The sequence below is a fragment of the Mastigoproctus giganteus genome, chromosome 13, assembly GCF_048544385.1.
Source record: "Mastigoproctus giganteus isolate SK-2022 chromosome 13, ASM4854438v1, whole genome shotgun sequence".
NCBI lineage: Eukaryota > Metazoa > Arthropoda > Arachnida > Uropygi > Thelyphonidae > Mastigoproctus > Mastigoproctus giganteus.
In genome coordinates, this window is record NC_143587.1 from 116,655,424 (window position 1) to 116,678,694 (window position 23,271).

Genomic DNA, 23,271 nt, shown 5'->3' on the forward strand with positions numbered 1-23,271 from the left:
TTACTCTTTGCTACTCTGAAACTGCTTGTTCTCCCGTTGACCTCACGTTCTCCAACTCCCCGTCGGTCTCTCGTCCTCCTGGTATTATGCACCTTATCGCGTGAACTTTCGCCACCCCTTCGGAGCCCGATCGAGGGTGGGGGCACCTTATTCTCACTTAGACACGACCGATAAGCTCACCAGTATTTGCCAGAGAGAGAGCGAAAGCTCATATTTTTCTGGACTGGTAAACTAACTTCTCCCTAACGACTGCTTATCTTGCGTAGCGACAACAGTAAACAGGGGGGGTTGATACAATATTCGGATGGTATTCAGACGTGTGAAGCCTCGGCCCTCCTGAATTTTGGACTCTTATCACTAACGTGAGCTGGTAGTCAAGTTTGTCCTGTGTGTTTCTTAGTAATGTTTTCACTGGGATACCCAAGAAAACAAAAACACCTCTTTTAGCATAAGGGATACAGTAAAAGGGGGGGTACGAAAAGTAGAATGTAAAATGAATGCATTTTACAATAAAAAAAATGTATAAAAACCATATACTGTCACAATATTTCAGTCACATTACATAATAATATAATGGAAGGGCTGTTCAAAAAATAATAAGATTGGGAATAGAATTATTGTTTTTGAGGAGGGAAATGGCATAGTAGAATAATGCATACATAAAATCGGACTATTTCATGATACTGCCAACTGTTGTTAGTATGGTCAACTGTAGTAATTATCTGAAGTGCATACAGCTTGAATTACACCTGCAGAATTAGTTCAAAGGTATTCAGTTCCCTAGGTGAGCATTCAGATACGCACACCTGGCAAGTTTTTGTAAGCTCACTTAGGAGTAAAATGTTTTTTTAATAAAACACTCTTCCTCCACAAAAGTTTTTAGCATAAACTATCTTCAGTCCTGGCTATTCCTCCTTTCATCAAGTTAAATTTTTCTGTTTTTAATTAGATTAAGTAATTTTATCGAAGCTTATTCTGAATTTGTAGTGTCTCTGGATGTTGTCATCATAGATAGTCACCGAAGTTTACTAAGTATATAGTACTGACCTTGCACTTACATCAATACACATGGAATCGACTATGGCATAAGTGTGCAATTAGGTTTTATGTTCACTCTTGAGGGAACTGTTACAGAACATTCCTATGATGCAAGGAGTCTATGGTAAAAAAGGATGACAAACAAGATCACCTGTACCCTCTCAGAACAAAGGTTTGATGAAGTCAGTTACAGCTGTTGTTCTGAGAGGGTACAGGTGATAGCACACTGACTTGAAAATGAAATGAATGAGCAGCTGTTGTATTCCTAGTTTGGTGCCTGCTGTGGATGGGATCTATCCAATTATATTAAGGGAGGGAGCAAAGTAAACCTTTAGCCATAATTATGAGAGCACCTTTGGATTCAGGAGTGGTCCCTCTAGACAGGAGATGAACAAATGTACCCCCAATTCATGAAGGCTGATAAAAATGATATAAGTAATTACAGACCTGTTAGCTTAACTTCTGTTCCTGGGAAAATAATGGCATCTTTGGATAAAGAAGTAATGCAGACCATCTAAACAGGAATGTAGTCACAATGTGGATTTGTTAAAAAGCAATCTTGTCTGACCAATCTGATTGGATACCATGACACAGTTACAAATGAACTAGATGAAAAAATAAATTTTGACATTGTATACTTGGATTTTAGAAAAATTTTTGACACTGTTGCACTTAAGACTGCTGGACACACAGAAGCAGTAGCATTAAAGGTAAGTTACTGCTATGGATAAAAGGATGGAATAAGTGGGAGAAGACAGAGAGCAGTTATCAAGGGGCACTGCTTTTTCTGAATTAATGTTATTAGTGGAGTTCCACAGAATACATTGCCAGGTCCTTTGTTGTTTTCTGTATTTACTAATGACATTGATGATGGCATATCAGTTTTGATGTCAGAGATTGCAGATAATATGAAGTTTGTTGTTATTTGGTTTTTAGGAGCATTAGCAACTAAGGCCATATTGCTCCGGGGATATGCGCTGGTCATTCCCTGACATTTCCGCATCCTCCACATTTGGTGGTCACAAGCTCAAACCCCGGTATAATCAAGAAGCGTGTGCTATGCACTGCTGCTCTTGCCCATCTGGCTACAGAGGCGCCGTAATATGCAAGTTTGGCAGGATATGCTAAGGCAACAAGATCTAGATAAATTAGGCAGCTGGATTGAGAAATGGCAGTTGAAGTTTAACATTGACAAATGCAAGGTACTTCATATGGGTAGCGTAATCCTGGATTAACATACCAATTGTGTGGTGCTATTCTCAGGGCAGTGGAGAATAAAAAAGACTATGAAATTTGCAGTCAGATATGAAGTTCTCAGAGAAGTGCATTCATGCTGCAAGGATAGCTCACAGGGTGTTAATAATATGCAGGAATAAGGAGGTGATTAGGCCACATCTGGAGTACCGAATATAGGTCTGGAAGCCTTATTTTAGGTAGGATATGGATCTGTCAGAATGGATGCAAAGAAAAGGAACAAGATTAGTGAGGACAAGGGCGCTCTTACCGGGAACGGCTTCAGTTCTAACCTGCTGCCTTGGAGACTAGGCATGAGGTTTAGGCTTTAAATGGATTTAGAAAGCTTAATGCTGATTGAATCTTTCCCCTTGCTGAGACTATACACGTGAGGAGCATAAATTCAAATAGGAAGGATGATTGCTTGATCGATGCGTGGAAATTTGGCTTCAGTTATTGGTGAGTTGATGTGGGAACAATGTTCCTTCTGGCGTTATTAAAGTTTGGTAGTTTGAATAAATTCAAGCAGGAACTAGATAAAATATTAGAGAGGATAGATAAGTAAAATGGGAAGTGTTTTTGCTGATGTTATGTATTCTCGCTTTCTTTCATCATTGTTACTATTAATAAGTCAGGAAAAACATTTTAGGAGCGATATGTATGTGTTGGAACAGGTGCAGGGCAGCAACAGAATTAATTGGCTAAGAAAAGACAAGTTCTGCAAATTGAGGGGATGAATCAGATCCCCTCAATTGATGGCACAGTTTCATTAGCAAATTTAAGTAAAGATGAAACTGTTACCTTTTGAAACAATTTTGGATAAGTTCTTCTCGCCAAGAAGCACTTATCCAAAAAGTTTTATCCAATAAACTGAGATTTTAACAATTTTGGCAAGGTCATTTTTTTTTTCAAGTTTCAGGTTTGCACATAATGGGGGTTTGGTTCGGATTTAGCATTAGCATTAGTAGAGGCACATGATGCAAGAAAGCAAGCTTATACAGCATCAGCCAAAAAAAAAAAAAAAAAAAAGCCTTCCCATTTCACTGATCCATTCATTCCAAATGTTTGTTTAGTTCTGCCTTGAATTTATTTAAGCTATCAACTTCCACAATAATAGATGGAAGTTTGTTCCAGCAATCAACTACCCGCTGGCTAAAGGCAAACTTCTGCACAATTTGGATTTTAAAGCAACTAAGGCTATGGTGTGCCCATAATGGCGACATAAGAGGGATTTAATAAGGAACTGTTCATATGAGAGATTTAGTAAGGGACTAATAAAAATTTGCCATTTATTACAAGGTTGCCTAGAGTATACAGGTTTCACTGTATGGAAAAGATTCATCATTTGCAGCTGGAATGTTTTTTGTTGGAAGTGATTCGGTTTACAAGAAAAATGAATGTCTCAGACTGTCAACATCAAAAGCTAAGTGGAGGGAAACCAAACTCAGTAATGGAAAACTGGAGAACCCGCAATGTGGCAGTTGAACTTTCATGAAGCAATATAGATTTCCTCATTACAGGTTCTTCTTTTTTGGATTAAAGTGATAATAATGACAACAGTAATAAATGTTTCTTCATCTATATTGATGAAATTATGCCAGTCTGTTCATTAGCATTAGTAGAGGCATATGATACAAGAAAGCAAGCTTATATAGCATCAGCCAAAAAAATAAAAAAATACCCCTTCCCATTTCACCCATCGTTTACTCCAAGTGCTTGTCTAGTTTTGCCTTGAATTTATTTAAGTTGCTGGCCTCCACTACAATGGATGGAAGTTTGTTCCAACTATCAACCACCCACTGGCTAAAGGCGAATTTCTGCACATCTATTCTACAATTGTCTTTCCTCAGTTTGAATTTATGTCCCCCTCAGGTGAGTAATCTGAGCAAGAGGAAGAATCCCATTAGCATTGAGATTGCTCAATCCATTCAAGGCCTTTTACACCTCAGTTAGATCATCTCGCAAGTGCCTAGTCTCCAGAAGCTGCAATTTGCAGAACTTAAGCCTTTCTTGGTAACACCAACCCTTTGTTCCACTCACCAATCTCATTGCCCTTCTCTATACTCATTCCAGCAGTTGTACATCTTTCCTAAAATAAGGCTTCCAGACCATTACATTACTCAAGGTGTGACCTGATCATTGCCTTATACAAGGGGGCAATCACTCCCTTATCCCTCATTTGCCTGCTATACCATTGAATACCTGCGAGAAAAATTCCTGTATATCATTGACAAGACACCATGAGCTACTCTTGCAGCCTTTTTGCACTGCTCAGAAAACTTCATATCTGAATGCACAATTACCCCCAGATCCTTTTCATTCTCCACTACCCTGAGTGTAGTACCAACCAGTTAATATGTTACTCTGGGGTTACTGCTACCCATATGCAGTACTTTACATTTGTCAATGTTAAATTTCAGTTGCCACCTCTCAGCCCATCTACTCAACTTTTCCAGATCCTGTTGCAGTAGCATACTATCATTACTGTCATTAACAACCCTGCCAACCTTCGTATCATCTGCAAACTTAGACATTAACCCTGATATACCTTCATCAGTATCATTGATAAATACTGAAAACAACAATAGGCCCAACACCGAACCCTGGGAGACTCCACTAATAACATCAGTCCATGAAGAGCAGTGTCCATTGATAACTTTCCTTGTTTAATTCCCCGAATAGGGAATTAAGCAAATTATGCAAAAATACTACTTGCTTTATTTTGATTAAATTCTTTTTCTAATGCAAAGAAGAGTTAAATTATTCAATTCAACAAACATTTTAACATGAACTGAATTCCTACCTATTCAGTTTAGTCAAATTTGCTTGATCAGGATCATGGCAGGATCAGCAACAGTTAAATCATTCATATGTAGTGGACTAAAGTGATTCATCCCTTCCCTCAAGTGTTTACATAAGTGAAGAAGTCTTTGCTGCTTTTCTTTGCATTCTTTGCCAGAGACTACTTATAGTCTGCTTTAGCTTGCATAACCTCCTTTGCCACTTGATTGCAGACTAGTTTATATCTAAACTAGTAAGCATCTGCATCATTTGATAATTTATATGCATCCCATACATTTTTGTTCTCTACTGCAATTCTCATCAGTTCATCTGGCATCCATTTAGATCTATGCCTTGAACATTATCTCTTTGTTGGTATTGAAACCTGGTAGCATCCTACAATTTCTTCACTGAATGCTTTCCATTTAGAATTTGCCCTTGGTAATTTCATTAGTTGACCTCATTGAATAGAAATTAAATACCATCTGAGACGATTGTGGTTAACTTTATGAAAGAAAAAGCTCTTCCCTTTGCACTTAACAGTAGTTACATCTTTAAGTAAATCTCACATCAATACACTGTAATCAGTGCCACCTAGTGGGGTCACTGCTGATAATCAGATTAATAGTATTGCTTCCTCTTGTTGCTTCTATAACATACTAGTGTATAAAACAGTCATCCAATAAATTCACAATAACTTTTGTGAATTTATTGGAATGATTATTTTCTGCTGTATGAGCAACTAGCCCACAGGGTCCAGTCAATATCTGGAAAGTTAGAAAGTCCTTCATTATAAGACATTCTGATTTACTGACCCACTCTGTATGTCTGTATAGTTGTTTGTTATACTCATCAAAATCATTAGACCTATAACACACTTCTATGCTTATTTTTGTGTTAGCAGTACTTATGTCACACTAAACTGACTCAACATTGCACTGGCCACACATGTCCACTGGAAGCATCGCCTTTGATTTTTTATCTGCATCTTAACTAAAAGCATAATCCCTACTGTTCTTTCTAAAATTTCTGTATGCATTGTATTCCCCATATTCAAATTCTGAATCCCTTATATCTAAGTGGCACTATGTCTCTGATCTGTATTTGATTACGTGACCAGAAGATCTGATTGAGGTTTCTTAAACTTCATCAAATTTATTTACTATGCTCATACCATTAGGGTATATGAATGGAAGGAAAGGAAGTAAAATGAGTAATCAATTATCACCATGTTAAACATAAAAAATGAAATAATATATTAAATAATAAAATAAAAATAAAAAATGAAACATCAAAAATCATAAGCAGGAAATTAATAGTATTCAAATTAACATTATTATTAAAAAATGCTACAAAAGCAACAAACCATAAAAGGGATGCCACAGCTGAAATTAATTAACAAACATAAAAAAATCAATAAAAAATGGACAAATCAAAAGAAGACACTAGCACTGTCATATGTTAGAGAAGGGTCTTACTATTTTAGTGGAATATACAGTGCCAAAATATAAATCCTTCAGATAACCTTGATTAAAATGCAGCAATGCTATTGTCTCAAACTTTATATTCAGGAATATACTTTAGGCAAAAGCCTAGAATTGGAGATCTACTAACAAGTTCATTAACTGGAAACACCAGATAATCTAGGGCAGTGTTTCTCAACCTTTTCATTGTTGTGGCACACTTTTAAAGACACTAAAATTTTGTGGCACACTTCATATTTCATTTCATTTAAAGATGCTAAAATTTTGCGGCACACTACAATCACTATTATACTCATATATATATATAATACTATATATATTATAAATATATATAAATAAAAATTATAAATAACATATATATATATATATATATATATATATATATAATATTTATAATATATTCACAAACTGCAAGTTATTCCTGTTGGGTATATTTAATAATACACATCATTTGTTTTAAATGCTTTCAACGTTCTTTTCTGATCATACATGAACTGCATGAAATTTAAAAGAAAAGAAATTATTTAAAAGAACATACATGAAATTTTTAAAAGAATATATGTAAAAAATTAACATATTTAAATATAAAAACCCACAAATATATAATTATAACATTTTAATCAGTGAGATGGTTGAGTTTGATGGAAGCACACAGTTTTTTAATACAAGGATTTATTGTGGATAGGTTTATTCTCAGCTTTTCTACCGACTTTAGTCTCTCTCTCTCTTTTTATTTAATCTTGTTTAAAGTGGAAAACCCTGTTTTGCAGTAGGAAGTGGAAAATGGCAATAAAATTCTAATTTCCTTTTCTGAAATTCGTGGATATTCATTTTGAATTTTGCTAATATTCAAAATTTGCTAATATTAGCACTATTAAAGTGAATTTCCAGCAACTGGTCACTACAGATCTCAATCAATTGTTCTTTCTCTTGCAGATTAAGTTCTAACATCTGAAGGTTTATTGTTGCAAATGGGTCTCTTACCCACAAATATTTTTTGGTGTCAAGGGATGGAAAGTAATGCTCAATTTTTGTCTTTAACAGCTCTAATGTTTCGCTTATTACATTAATTATTTTAGTATAATTTGTTTTGGCAGTCAAGGGAAACATTCATAAATTTTTTAATTTACATATTTTTTCCATATACTCAACTTTTCTTTAAAGGCGAACAACTTGTCAGTAGAAGTGAGTAAAGTTTCCTATGGGCCTTGCATAAAAAAAAAAAAAGGTAAACTGCAGCCATTATCAACCCACTGCAGGATGGAAGCCTCCCCAATAATTCATGTTGAGGGAATGGACCATAATCTGCCACACTGGTCCATTGTGGCAGATCAGCTGTATTTAGCAGTCAGCAGCTTGAACTTCAGTCTACTCAAAGAGCATGTGCTACTGCACTCCTGCCCATGACCACTCAGCTATGGAGGTCTACTGGGCCTTGCATACTGATATTTAATTCATTAATCTGCGCAAATAAATCTGCTAGAAAATCTAATTTACAGCACCAAATTTCATCACTTAAATAATCACAAAATTTTGATTGCTCCAGTGAAAAAAATATGAGCTTTCCTCACGCAACTCGTCTATACGCATAAGTACATATCCTTTTGATAGCCACCGAATCTCAGTATGCATCATTAAAGAAAAATGATGCAGACTCCAGTTCCTCGCATAATTTTGCAAAAATACGTATTATTTTTTGTGATCTACTTTTGATTTAATTGACAGTTTTAACCACTTGATCAAGTACAAATTTTAAATCAAGTACAACTGTCTCCACTACTAGAACTTCAGTGTGTTGTAATAATATTTGAATCGTGTTGTTTTACTAAGTTTACAAATCCTTTTAGTGCTCCTGTCATTGCGGGAGCACCATTGGTACAAATGCCAACACATGACCTCCGTAAAATACCACACTTTTGTAAATAATTATTCATTACAGGTAGTTGTTGACTTTACGAGTTAATTTGTTCCTAGTGCGCGCTAGTAAAGCAAAAACTCATAAAGCGGGAATTTATTTCCCATAGACATAAGGTTAAAAATAGGGGTTACATTCTCAACAATGAAATTAGTTAGCTAATTATTTTATGTTTAAACAATGATTGATTTATCGAAAGAAATGGAAACATAGCCTGTAAAATCAAGCAAATTATAATAATAGAGAAATTATTTACGACTTACAAATGTTAAAGAATGTGTATTCTTCTTCATCATCATCATCGACTAAATGCACACTCACTGATCACTCATTATTGGCTCAGCCCTCATTGGTTTGTTACACAAGGAGTCGTCGTCTTCAGAAATGCTTCAAGAGGTGTTTGTTTCCAAGATAATCTTCTCTTTTCTTTATAAATTTCACGATTGCATGCATAAGCATTTTTTAACGGCACACACAAATTGCAACCAACACAATTCGCGTGGAGTAACAAGTTTACGAAGCTTAAAAAAAAGGAATGAAGAGACGATTCTGAAAATTTAGTTGTTTTTTATACGATTGAAGATTTCAGTAAAGGGGAAACACATTTCACCATAATAATGTAAAAAAACACAATTCCAGCTATCAGTATTTTTGCAAATGCAAGAAGATCGAGTTTACTACCCATTTATAATTCTTGAAGTAACAGAAAAGCCCAATAAACCGGAAAGTGCAAATTTTTTTTATTGTTTTATGGTTGTGACCTCCAGAAATGTGCTTTAGAAAAATATCACAATGATGTTCAAAATTGATTCTTATAACGGTATAATAAGGGTAGTGCATTTTAATGGTTTGAATTGGTAACTAATACAATTTACAAACCACACTCACAACCTTTTATATGGCCTTAAGGTCACACTCGTGACCTTAAAAATGATATTTTAGAGAGATAAATAGCTTAGTTATACAGCGAAAATTTCAACTTCCGAGATCTTGAAACAAATTATTGTCATTGGGTTCACATTACGATATTTTAAAAACAATGTGTCATTGGGTTCACGTTACGATATTTTAATAATACGACGGTGTCTCTGGAACTGATTAATATTGTAAAGCTGGGTACACTGTATTCTATAGCTACACACGTGGTTTGGAATGCGGTATTTATGAATGTTTAACATTCATTTTTTTGCATTTAATGTTCATATTTTCGATTTTGTTGATACTTGGGGGAAAAAAAAAAACTTGTAAACCCAGGAACTCGTAAAGCGAAAACTCGTAAAGCAAGAACTGCCTGTACTTGGAAAATATCTTGGCCGGTTGTTCTTTCATTGAGTTTGCCACAACAACAAAAACATAATAATAATAATTGTGTTATTTTCGATAAACCCGACAAATGGACAAATGCTATTATTTGGCTTTCCTGCTAATATCTGTAGAATTATCTACTTGCAATGCAAACAGTCGCCCAAAATTATTAATATTTTGAACTTGTTCTTCAATATCATCGGACACTTCTTTTATATGCTTGCTAATTGTGCTGTTTGAAAGTGGTACAGTCATTTTCCTTTTTTCAGCTTCCTCTCCCAAAAATAGCTAGCTTCTTGTGCTTTATCAGATATTTAGCCATATTATAAAATTCTGTACCTTGTTTTTTAGTAGAAACCAGCAGTCTTTTTAAAATACTCCACAGTTTTAGACGATAAATTCTTGTGTTTCACAGAAAAATGATGCTGCAATTTACTCAGCACCATTGATTCATTCCACAGTTTTAAACCGCATGCCACACAAAGGTTGAGAACAATCTTGGGTACCAGCACATGAAAATCCCATCCCCAAATAATCATCATATTTATGACAACATGCTTTCTTCTTTTTTGATGTTGATTGGTTGGTCATTTTTGTTTTTGTCATTTTCTCCAAACTCATTGTTATCAATTTGCCACTTCTGATTTCCTTTCACTAAAAATTTATCCATCGCTAATATTTTCTAAAAAATATTACAAAAGATACTTCTATAATGTACTATTACAGTTAATTTAAAATACCTGTTCTATACAAATTAACTGAATATGATGTTTTAGAGATATAAACACACCAAAAAGTACTTTTAAAACACAAAGGAAATTTCTTATTATGCTGTGTACAAGTTGCACTTGTACAACTGAAGGGGGCCTGGGAGAGACCCTCAACAATGGCCGAATAAGGGTGAACAGACTACTTCTAAGAATCAAAAGGTGAATAAAGTATTAAAGGTGAACAGATCTACTTCTAAGAATCAAAAGGTGAATAAAGGATTAAAGGTGAATAGATCTAGTACTAGGAATCAAAATGTGACGCCGCATTGATTGCTGGAAGTGGCTGGGATCAGTGCAGCGTAAATAAACAAATTTTTTATTTGAATTAATTTTTATTATAAAACTTGGATTTATTAATTTTTTTTATTTGCATTTTCTGCAGTACACCTGAAGCATACTCAGTGTGCACAGCACACAGGTTAAGAAACACTGATCTAGGGTATAAAAAAATATAGCTACAGATAAAACAGATGCAGAACATATTTCCACTCCTCATCCAGCTGTTTTGGTCTTTGTGGAGACTTCGTTTTGATTATTTTGACTCAATTTTTGTGATGTATATGCATGTTAGCATATTAACAGACGTGTGCACACTTATGTACCACATGTGTGCAACTTGCCATATTGCAGAATCCTCACCCCTGTTGGCAAAAATGTATGCATCAATATATCTACATACTGCTGTAAACAAAAGCCTGGAAGAAAAAAAAAAATCCACTATTAGAAGCAATATTTCTATTGGAATGAGCAGAAGCTTGGAAAACAAGATGCAGGATATTTCAGAGACTGATGGGAGTCATTGCAGTACTAGTAAATACAGGGGTAGTGTTAGGGTAGCTAAGAATAGGAATCAGAACAACCCATTACTTCACAAGTTTATACAATTAGGCTAAACACAAACTTGATAATGCCGTGTGTATCTAATGCAGAATCATAAACCCCAGCTATGCTTTGAAGATGCACTGATTTTATTTTTCAGGATTTTATGAAGAAACAAATTTTAAAAACAAAGGGGGATATGTTATTTTATTCATTTTCATCAATCAAATAAAGATCTAATTCTCTATATATGCATGGATATTATTGTTTATATATATATGTGTGTGTATTTTTTTTTTTATACCAGGAAAAACCTAGACAGCATATTGTAAAATATCTCTATGCCAGATGTCTCTTGGTTCTTCTAGAAATTGCTTGTAATATCATTGGCACCTTCTGGGTATTTGCTGTGAAAGAGCATTACTGTGAAACATATAAAATCACAATTTTTGTACAGGTAAGTATTTTTTTTCTGTCACTAAAATTTTTATTATTGTAGCTCTTCTTATTTGTGAAAATAGTTTCTAAATATAATTATCTTGTAATAATCTAAGTATTGTTAACAGGCGAGACTGCTTTTACAGGGATGGGATACTCTTAAATAGAAAGGGTGCAAGAATATTTGCGGATGCTATCTAGGCAGTGTTATGTGGGTCAGAAAACTGCTAGCATGGGGGGGGGATACAAGGACTAATAGATTAACAGTAGCCACTGGTAGAGGTGAAAGTGATTCTTGCACTGCTTCTATTGGAATGAGCAGAAGCTTGGAAAACAAGATGCAGGATATTTCAGAGACTGCTGGGTGTCATTGCAGTACAAGTAAACACATGGGTTGTGTTAGGGTAGCTAAGACTAGGAACAAGTGCATGTATACTTGTGTGTACACCAATGCTAGGAGTTTGGTAAATCAATTTGATGAATTTGAGGTATTGCTCAAAGCATCAACGGCGGATATTGTTGGGATATCAGAGACGTGGTGTCACACAGATATAAGGAATGCAGAACTGGAATTTGGGGAGTACAATCTGTACAGAAAGGATAGGAAGGGAGGAGGGCTTATACTATTAGTTAAGAAACACATAAACGCCAAGGAGGTGAAGCCAGTCAATATTGCTGGACAGTGCAGTGTCGAGTCAGTTTGGTGTGACATAAGCATTGGGAGATCAAAATTGAGAGTAGGAGTGTGCTATAGGCCTAATGACTCTGATGAGTATAATAAGAAACTGTACAGGGAAATAGAGTGGGTCAGTAAATCAGAGAGTCTTATAATGGAGGATTTTAATTTTCCAGATATTGACTGGAATTTGTGGGTTGGTCACTGACACACTAGCAAGGCTTTTGTGGATTTATTGGATGATTGTTTTCTACATCAGCATATTCGGGAGGCAACTAGAGGGAGTAATACTCTTGATCTGATTATCAGTAGTGATTCTTCGTGCATTAAGAATCTGCAGATAAGGGAACCACTAGGTGGCAGTGATCACAGTGTGCTGAAGTGGGATTTACTCAAAGAGCTAACTACCATCAGGGGTAAAGGGAAGGGTTTTTGCTTTCATAAATGCGACTACGATGGTCTTAGACAGTATTTAAATTCTATACAGTGGGACCAACTGATGATGTTACCAACATCATCAGTTGAAAGCTTCCAAGATAAGTTCTTTGAAAGCATTCAAAGAACTTATCTTGGAAGCTACTAGGCTTTACATACTAACTAAAAAATATTGTTCAAGGTTTAAATAGATGTCAGATGAACTAATGAGACATATGGCAGAGAAGAAAAATGAATGGGATACATATAAATTAATGGGTGTCATGGAAGCCAATGATAGATATAAGCTGGTCTATAACCAAGTCACAAAGGAGATTAGGCAGGCAAAGGCAGATTATGGGAAATCCTTGGCAAAGAATGCAAAGAAAAACAGAAAAGAGTTCTTTACCGATGTGAACTCTAGAAGGAAAGGGATGAATCAGATTGGTCCACTGGATATTGATGGTTCAACACTTGAGGATCCTGCTCAGGTGGCTAACAAACTAAACAAGTATTTTCCATCTACATTCACATATGAGGAGTTATTCAGGAAGGGGAATGCAAGAGGTGAAGTAAAATCTGGCATTGAGCTAGATGATTTTGTAATAACTGAGAGGAAAGTGGAGAAGAAATTGTTGAGGATAAACATAAAAAAGGCACCTGGAGTGAATGGGATCTATCCAGTTATATTAAAGGAGGCAGCAAAGGAAGTAAGCAAACCCATAGCCATAATTATGAGAGCTTCTTTGGACTCAGGGGAGACCCATAGACTGGAGATGTGAAAATGTGATCCCAATTCACAAAGGAAGATCAAAGGCTGACACAAGTAATTATAGACCTGTGAGTTTAACTTCTGTTCCAGGAAATTTAATGGAGGCACTGGTTAAAGAAGCGCTGCAGGATTATCTAGAGAAGACTTCAGTTATAGCTCGGACACAGCATGGTTTTGTTAAGGGAAAGTTTTGCCTGACCAATTTGATTGGATACTGTGATGTGATCACAAAGGAACTGGATGCAAGGAATAACTTTGATATCATATATTTGTATCTTAGAAAGGCTTTTGATACTGTTGAACATGGAAGACTGCTGCACAAATTGGAGCTGTGTGGCATTGGAGGCAAATTGCTGCTACGGATAAAATGATGGTTGAGGGGGAGAAAACAGAGTGGTAATCAATGGACACTGCTCATCGTGGATTAATGTTATTAGTGGAATCCCTCAGGGTTCACTGTTGGGTCCATTATTGTTTTCTGTATTTATAAATGATATTGATGATGCTATATCAAGCTTAATGTCCAATTTTGCAGACGATACGAAGGTTGGAATGGTTGTCAAGGACACTAGTGACAGTTATGCTGCTGCAACAGGATCTGGAAGGGTTGAGCAGATGGGCTGAGAGGTGGCAAATGAAGTTTACCATTGACAAATGTAAAGTACTATATATATATGTTTATCATTGACAAATGTAAAGTACAACCCCAGAGCAACGTATCAACTCTTTGGTACTACACTGGCAGTGTTAGAGAAGGAAAAGGACCTGGGGGTAATTGTGCAGGCGGATATGAAGTTTTCTGAGCAGTGCAGACAGGCTGCAAGTGTAGCTCATGGTGTCTTGTCAATGATATACAGGAATTTTTCTAGCAGGGATAAGGAGGTGATTATTCCCTTGTATAAGGAAATGCTCAGGCCACACCTTGAGTACTGTATACAGGTCTGGAGGCATCACATCAAGAAAGATGTAGAGCTGCTGGAACGAGTACAGAGAAGGGCAACAAGATTAGTGAATGGAACAAAGGGTTGCTCTTACGAAGAAAGGCTTAAGTTTTGCAAATTACAGTGTCTGGAGACTAGGCACCAGCAAGGTGATCTGATAGAGGTGTATAAAGCCTTGAATGGTTTGAGCATGCTCGATGCTGATGGGATTCTTCCTCTTGCTCAGAATAATCACCTGAGAGGGCATAAATTCAGATTGAGGAAAGACAAATGTAGGATAGACGTGCGGAAATTTGCCTTTATCCAGCGGGTAGTTTGTTGGTGGAACAGACTTCCATCCCTTGATGTGGAAGTTGATAGCCTAAATAAATTTAAGGCTCAGCTGGACAGGTATTTCAAACAAACGGAGGGGTGAAATGGAAATTTGTTTTTTTTTTTTTTTTTTTTTTTTGGCTGATGCTGCATAAGCTTGCCCTCTTGCATCATATGCCTCTACTAATGCTAATGTGGGAATTACTTAAAGATGTAACTACCATCAAGGCCAAAGGGAAGGGCTTTTGCTTTCGTAAAGGTGACTACAGAGGTCTCAGACAGTTTTTAAATTCTGTACAGTGGGATCAATTGATGATGTTACCAACATTGAATTCTAAATGGGAAGCCTTCAGGGACTTAATTTTGGAGGCTACTAGGCTTTTCATTCCAACTAAGAAATGGTGTTGAAGGTTTAGGCCTAAATGGATGTCAGATGAATTAATGAGGCTCGTGGCAGAGAAGAAGAACGTATGGGACGCATATAAAGTATCAAGTGATACGGAAGCCTATGGCAGGTATAAACTAATCTGTAATCAAATTACAAAGGAGGTTAGGCTGGCGAAGGCAGATTACCAGAAATCTTTGGCGAAGGATGCAAAGAAAAACAGCAAAGAGTTCTTTACTTATGTAAACGCCAACCGGGCTAGCCGGGTGGGCAAAGTGCCTGCCTGGCAACCCAAAGGTCGTGGGTTTGGATCCCGCCTCAGGCTTGGATCAAAGTACTGCAAAAACCTTGGGAGATGCATTATGGCCAGAGAAGCCGATGCGCCAACAACTACCAAAAAAAAAAAAAAAAAAAAAAACCTTATGTAAACTCTAGAAAGAAAGGGATGAATTAGATTGGACCACTCAACATAAATGAGTTGACTGTTGATGATCATGCTCAGGTAGCTGATAAACTAAATGAGTATTTTTCATCTACATTCACACATGAGGTGTCATTCAATGAGGGGAGTGCCAGAAGTTTATCAAACGCTAACAGGAAGGTAAGTGATTTTGTAATAACTGAGAGCAAAGTGGAGGAGAAATTGTTGAAGTTAAACATAAGGAAGGCACCTGAGGTGAATGGGATCTATCCAATTATATTAAAGGAGACAGCAAAGGAAGTAAGCCAACCCTTAGCCACAATTATGAGAACTTCCTTGGACTCAGTGGAGGTCCCCATGGACTGGAAGTGTGCAAAATGTATCACTAATTCACAAAGGGGGTTCAAAAGGTGACACAAGTAACTACAGGTTTGTTTGTTTAACTTGTGTTCTGGGGAAAATAATGGAATCACTGGTTAAAGAAGCATTGCAGGATCATCTAGACAAGACTGCAGTAATAGTTAAGACACAGCATGGGTTTGTTAAAGGGATGTCTTGTCTGATCAATTTCAATGAATACTGTGATGTGGTCACAAAGGAACTGAATGCTAAAAATAATTTTGATATCATATACTTGGATTTCAGGAAAGCTTTTAATACTGTTGCACATGGAAGACTGCTGTACAAATTGGAGAGGTATGGCATTAAGGGTAAGTTGCTACAATGGATAAAGGGATGGTTGAGTGGGAGACAACAGAGAGTGGTAAACAATGGACACTGCTCTTCGTGGACAAATGTTATTAGTGGAGTTTCCCAGGGTTCAGTTTTGGGCCCATTTTTTGTTTTGTATATTTATCAATGATATTGATGAAGGTATATCAGGTTTAATGTCCAAGTTTGCAGATGATACAAAGGTTGGCAGAGTTGTTAACGACAGTAAAGACACTATGCTACTCCAACTGTATCTAGATAAGTTTGGCAAATGGACTGAGAAGTGGCAACTCAAGTTTAACATTGACAAATGCAAAGTACTGTATATTGGTAGCAGTAACCCAAGAGAGGAAGCCTCTGTAGCCGAGTGGTCAGGAGCAGGAGTGCAGTAGCACGCTCTTTGAGTAGACCATGGTTCAAGCCCCTGACTGTTAAATACGGTTGATCTGCCAACCCACACTGGACCAGCATGGCAGATTATGGTCCATTTCTGTCAACATGAATTGAGGAGGCTTCTATCCTGCAGTGGGTTGATAATGGCAGTTTACCTTTTTTTTTTAACCCAAGAGAAACATACCAACTGCTTGGTACTACACTCAGAGAGGTGGAAAGTTAAAAACACCTGGGGGTAATTGTGCAATGAAATATGAAGTTCGCTGAGCAGTGCAGATGGGCTGCCAGGGCAGGTCATGGAATCTTGTCAATGATATATAGGAATTCCCTGACGGCTTCCTATTTAGAATTCAACTTTGGTAACATCATCAGTTGATCCCACTCTACAGAATTTAAAAACTGTCTGGGACCTCTGTAGTCACTTTTATGAAAGCAAAAGCCCTTTCCTTTAGCCTTGATGGTAGTTACATCTTCAAGTAATTCCCACATCAGTGCATTGTCATTACTGTCACCCAGTGGTTCCTTTATCTGCAAATTCTTAATGCATGAATAATCACTGCTGATAATCAGATCAAGAGTATTACTCCCTCTGATTGCCTCTCACAATCATGTTTCTGTAGAAAACAGTCATCCAATAAATCCACAAAAGTCTTGCTAGTGTGTGAGTGACCAACCCACAAGGTCAGGTCAATATCTGGAAAGTTAAAATCCCCCTCCCCCCTATTCTCGGAAACTCCATGAATATCAGGCTCCCCTGATGACCATTTCAAGGCTTGTTTGTATATGTGTGGGATAATATCTCTACTATCCACTTGTCCCTATTAGACTTAGAAAAAGCAAAAAAGTAGAGGGAAAGTTATCCACTTGTCCCTATTAGACTTAGAAAAAGCAAAAAAGTAGAGGGAAAGTTATGGTAGGAGTGGAAGAAGTAAAGAAACAGTGTAGAATAATGAAAGGGACAGTAACTCCTTCAACTCGCACCACTCAAAAACTCATAAATTCCTCAAATAGGCAATGTAGAGAAGACTGTTGTTACCTATTCTCAGAAACTCCATGAATATCAGGCTCCCTCTGGTGACCGTTTCAAGGCTTTCAACCCTTTCATTGGTGGGTGGGCAGGTACCCTGGTGTTGCAATAGTGACAACCCAGTTATGAAGTATAACTTCCCAATATGAGAGATGCCTGATGGTGTGCAGTGATGTAGATTATAAAATATTTAAGGGCAAAGGCCTCATGCTATGAGGTAGAATGACTAACATATAGATTAGCGCAAAAGCATCATTTTATCATAGCCATCTACCAAAGTAGTTTAATTAATTAAATTGGCATCATTTTGGTTATATCTCATTTTGTGAATGCCTTCACAATGAGTATGCCGTGGTATTGTACTACCTCGAGGTAGTACAATACCACCTCGAATAAACACTTCACAGTGGAGAGGACTGCTGTTACTTAGAAGCCAACAAGCTTTGAAACGGTGGCGTCCGGGTGGTGGTATTCACTGAGAATAAGTAACAGCAATCTTCTCCACTGGTGAAGTGTTACTCATTCGAGGTAGTACAATACCATGGCAACTCGTTGTGAAGGCATTCACAATATGAGAAATAAACAAAATGATGCCAATTTAATTAATTAATTTAACTACTTTGGTTACATTAAAATGGCTATGTTACGATGGCTACATTAAAATGATGCTTTTGTGCTAACCTATATGTTAGCCATTCTACCTCGTAGCACAAGGCCTTTGCCCTTAAATATTTTATAGACTAACAGATCTGTTATTACTCGTGTCACCCTTTGATTCCTCTTTGTGTATTAGGGATACATTTGCACATCTCCAATCCATGGGAACCTCTCTTGAGTTCGAGGATGCTCTCATAATTATGGTTAAGAGTTTGCTTACTTACTTTGCCACCTCCTTTAATATAACTGGATAGACCCCAGGTGGCTTTCTTATGTTTAACTTCAACAAGTTCTCCTCCACTTTGCTCTCAGTTATTACAAAATCATTTAGCTCACTGTTAGAGTTTAATAAGCTTCTATCCTCCATTTCTCTACAGGATTCCTCATGTGTGAATGTAGATGCAAAATACTCATTGTTTGTCAGCTATCTGAGCTGGTTCATCAAGAGTCGAACCATCAGTATCAAATGGACCAATCTGATCCATCCCCTTCCTTCTAGAGTTTATATAAGAAAGAAGTCTTTGCTGTTTTTCTTTGCATTCTTTTCCAAAGATTTCTTATAATCTGTCTTTGTTTGCCCAACCTCCTTTGTAACTTCATTATAGACTAGCTAATATCTAACTTAAGCTTCTGTGTCACGTGATAATTTATATGCATCCCATACATTTTTCTTCTCTACTACGATTCTCATTAATTCATCTGTCATCCCTTTAGGCTTAAACCTTGAACAGCATTTCTTAGTTTGTATGAAAACCCTAATAGCTTCCAAAATTAATTCTAAGATAAAAATTAACTTCTAAACTTAACATTAACTAACTCCAAACTTCTAAGATAAACATTAACACTCAACCATGTTACAACTGTTTGGAATGTTCTGTTTTTAAAATTTATTAAATCAAAACTACTGTAACTATGTAAGATATTTAATTTTCATTAAGCATATGGTAGGGATTGGCAATCCTTCACCTTGTGAGTGCCATTTTTCTTTACTACAATTACAAAAATCTTCATGCATATGAATTGCACAGGTGTATAAACAAAGGAATGAGCAATTCAAATCAGTATCACATCGATTAGCATGCTGCAGAAAATCTTCCAGAGCACTACTTGCTGGCATACATGCCTAAAGTTGTAGATGCTTGGCCAATAGTTTTCATAATTGAGCCAATTAATTGCTCTAAGCTTGTCTGTAAATATCCCATTTTTGCTTTTGTAGGACTTGCATCCATTTCTCATAGCACAAACAAGAAAAAAAAAAAGATCAAAATCTTTTCTGTGTCTGTTGTTGAGAGCTAAATCATCACAGGGTAGTAGTAGTAGTAGTAGTAGTGGCAGCATGTAATGCAAGAAAGCAAATGTATGAGCTTATGCAGCATCAGCCAAAAAAAAAAAAAAATCACACCATTCCCTCCAAATGCCTATCCAGTTCCTCCTTAAATTTATTCAACCTATCAACTTCCACAACGACAGATGGAAGTTTGTTCCAGCAATTAACCACCCGCTGGCTAAAGGCAAATTTCCACACATCTATTCTACATCTGTCTTTTCTTAATTTGAATTTATGCCCCCTTAGGTTCGTAATCTGAACAAGTGGAAGGATCCCATCAGAATTCAGCGTGCTCAACCCATTCAAGGCCTTATATACCTCAATCAGATCACCGTGCAGGTGCCTAGTCTCCAGCCACTGCAATTTGCAGAACTTAAGCCTCTCTTGGTAAGAGGATCCCTTCATTCCCCTCACCAATCTTGTTGCCCTGTTCTGTACACGCTCAAGTAAATCTACATCCTTCCTAAAATGAGGCCTCCAGACCTGTATGCAGTACTCAAGGCGTGGCCTGACCATTGCCTTATACAGAGGGATAATCACCTCCTTTTCCCTGCTAGCAAAATTCCTATATATCATTGACAAAACCCCATGACCTGCCCTGGCAGCCTGTCTGCATTGCTCAGAAAACTTCATATCTGCCTGCAGAATTACTCCCAGGTCTTTTTCATTTTCTACCACCATAAGTGTAGTACCACACAGTTGATATGTTTCTCTGGGGTTACTTCTACCCATATGCAGTACTTTGCATTTGTCAAGGTTAAACTTCAGTTGCCACTTCTTAGCCCATCTGCCCAAATTATCCAGATCCTGTTGCAGTAGCACACTTCCATTACTGTCAACAACCCTGCCAACTTTTGTATCATCTGCAAACTTCGACATTAAGCCTGATATAAATTCATCGATATTGATAAATATACAAAACAACAGTGGACCTAACACCGAACCCTGTGGGACTCCACTAATAACATTAGTCCAAGAAGAGCAGCACCCATTGATTACCACCCTCTGTCTTCTCGCACTTAACCATCCTTTTATCCATTGTAGCAACTTACCCTTAATACCATTCTGCTCCAATTTGTACAATAGTCTTCCATGCGCAACAATGTCAAAAGCTTTCCTGAAATCCAAATATATGATATCAAAATTATTTTTTGCATCCAGTTCCTTTGTAACCACATCATAATAACCTATCAAATTTGTTAGACAAGACTTTCTCTTAACAGTCCCATGCTGTGTCTGAATTATTGCTTCAGTCTTGTCTAGGTGATCCTGCAATGCATCTTTAACCAGTGACTCCATTATTTTACCCGGAACAGAAGTTAAACTAACTTGTCTGTAATTACTCGTGTCACCCTTCGATTCCCCTTTGTGAATTGGGGATACATTTGCACATCTCCAGTCCGTGGGAACCTCCCCTGAGTCCAAGGATGCTCTCATAATTATGGCTAAGGGTTTGCTTAGTTGCTTTGCCGCCCCCTTTAATATAACTGGATAGATCCCATCCACTCCTTTTCTTACGTTTAACTTCAACAATTTCTCTTCCACTTTGCTCTCAGTTATTACAAAATCATTAAGTATCTTGCTACAATTTGATAACCTTCTGCCATTTTCAAACCTTAATAATTCCTCACGTGTGAATGTAGATGCAAAATACTCATTCAGTTTGTTTGCTATCTGAGCAGGATCATCAACAGTCGAACCATCCCATCGATGTCAAGTGGACCAATCAGATTCTTCCCCTTCCTTTTAGAGTTTATATAAGTAAAGAAATCCTTGCTGTTTTTCTTAGCATCTTTTGCCAAGGATTTCTCGTAATCTGCCTTCGCCTGCCTAACCTCCTTTGTGACCTGATTACAGATTAATTTATATCTGCCATAGGCTTCTGAGTCGCTTCATAATTTATATGCATCCCATGCATTTTTCTTCTCTGTTATGAGTCTCATTAGTTCATTTGACAACCATTTAGGCCTAAACCTTGAACAATATTTCTTAATAGGTATGAAACTTTTGGTAGCTTCCACGATTAATTCCTTGAATGCTTCCCACTTATAATTTACTGTTGGTAATATCGTCAGTTTATCCCACTGTACAGAATTTAAAAACTGTCGGAGACCACTGTACTCGCCTTTACGGAAGCAAAAACCCTTTCCTTTACCCCTGATGGTAATTAAATCTTTAAGTAAATCCCACGTCAATACACTGTGATCACTACCACCTAGTGGTTCTTCTATCTGCAAATTCCTAATACATGAATGATCACTGCTGATAACCAGATCAAGAGTATTACTTTCTCTGGTTGCTTCTCGAACATGCTGCTGCAGAAAACAATCATCCAATAAATCCACAAAAGTCTGACTAGTGTGTGAGAGCCCAACCCACAAGTTCCAGTCAATATCTGGGAAGTTAAAATCCCCCATTATAAGACATTCCAATTTACTAGCTCACTCTATTTCTCTGTACAATTGTTCATTGTACTCATTCAAGTCATTAGGCCTATAACACACTCCTACTCTAATATTTGCTTTCGCAGTGCTTATGTCACACCAAACTGACTCAACAGTGCACTGTTCATCTATATCAACTAGATGCACTTCTTTTGATTTTATGTTTTTCTTTATTAACAGCATAACACCTCCTCCCTTCCTATTCTGTCTATCCTTTCTGTAGACATTGTACTCCCCAAATTCCAGTTCGGCATTCCTTATATCTGTGTGACACCACGTCTCTGATATCCCAACAATATCCGCCTTTGATGTCTTGACCAACACTTCAAATTCATCAAATTTATTTACTATACTTCTAGCATTGGTATACATGCAAGCATACATGCTCCTGCTCCTATTCTTAGTTACCCTAACACATCCCATATACCCACCTATTTCAGGATGGCTGCCATCCGTCCCTGAAACCCCCAACACCCCACGCTCCAGGTCGCTACTTATTCTAATAGAAGTTGTGCAAGAATCACCCTCACCTCTGCCTACGGCTACTGTTAAACTATTAGTCCTCGTATCCCCCCAAGCTATCAGTTTTCCGACCCACCTAACACTGCCTCGATAGCATCAGCAAATATTCTTGCACCCTTTCTATTTAAGTGTATCCCATCCCTGTAGAAGCAGTCTCTCCTGTTAACAAGTACAGTCCAGGCTGAAAAAAATTCTATCCCTTGAGTCTTGCACAATCTTTCCAGGGCCGAATTGATCGACAAGGCTCTCATCATATACTCCCTCCTATCGTGTTTGGGCAGAATTGCAGACACTTTCAAATTCAAACCTAATTCACGGCTTTTTTTTTAACAGTGACCTATACTTGTTAAGTAATTCTGCCGGTCTCCTACTCTTAATATCATTAGTGCCAATGTGTACAAGTATGTCACCTTTTTTGCCCCTAAAAGATGATATATGGGTTGTTAGGATGCTGCACTAATAGGGTGCCTGTCCTACCACTGATGA

The 23,271-nt window shown here is 37.1% G+C and overlaps 1 protein-coding gene across 1 annotated transcript in view; it reads left to right on the top strand.

The window, feature by feature from the left end:
* The window catches only part of LOC150076383 (diacylglycerol lipase-beta-like), a 281,587-nt gene that overhangs the window by 144,981 nt on the left and 113,335 nt on the right, over window positions 1-23,271 (top strand). The window contains exon 6 of the mRNA XM_090387345.1: window positions 11,653-11,802. Within this exon, the coding sequence (XP_090243471.1) occupies window positions 11,653-11,802 (150 nt within the window). The remainder of the gene's footprint in view (window positions 1-11,652; window positions 11,803-23,271) is intronic.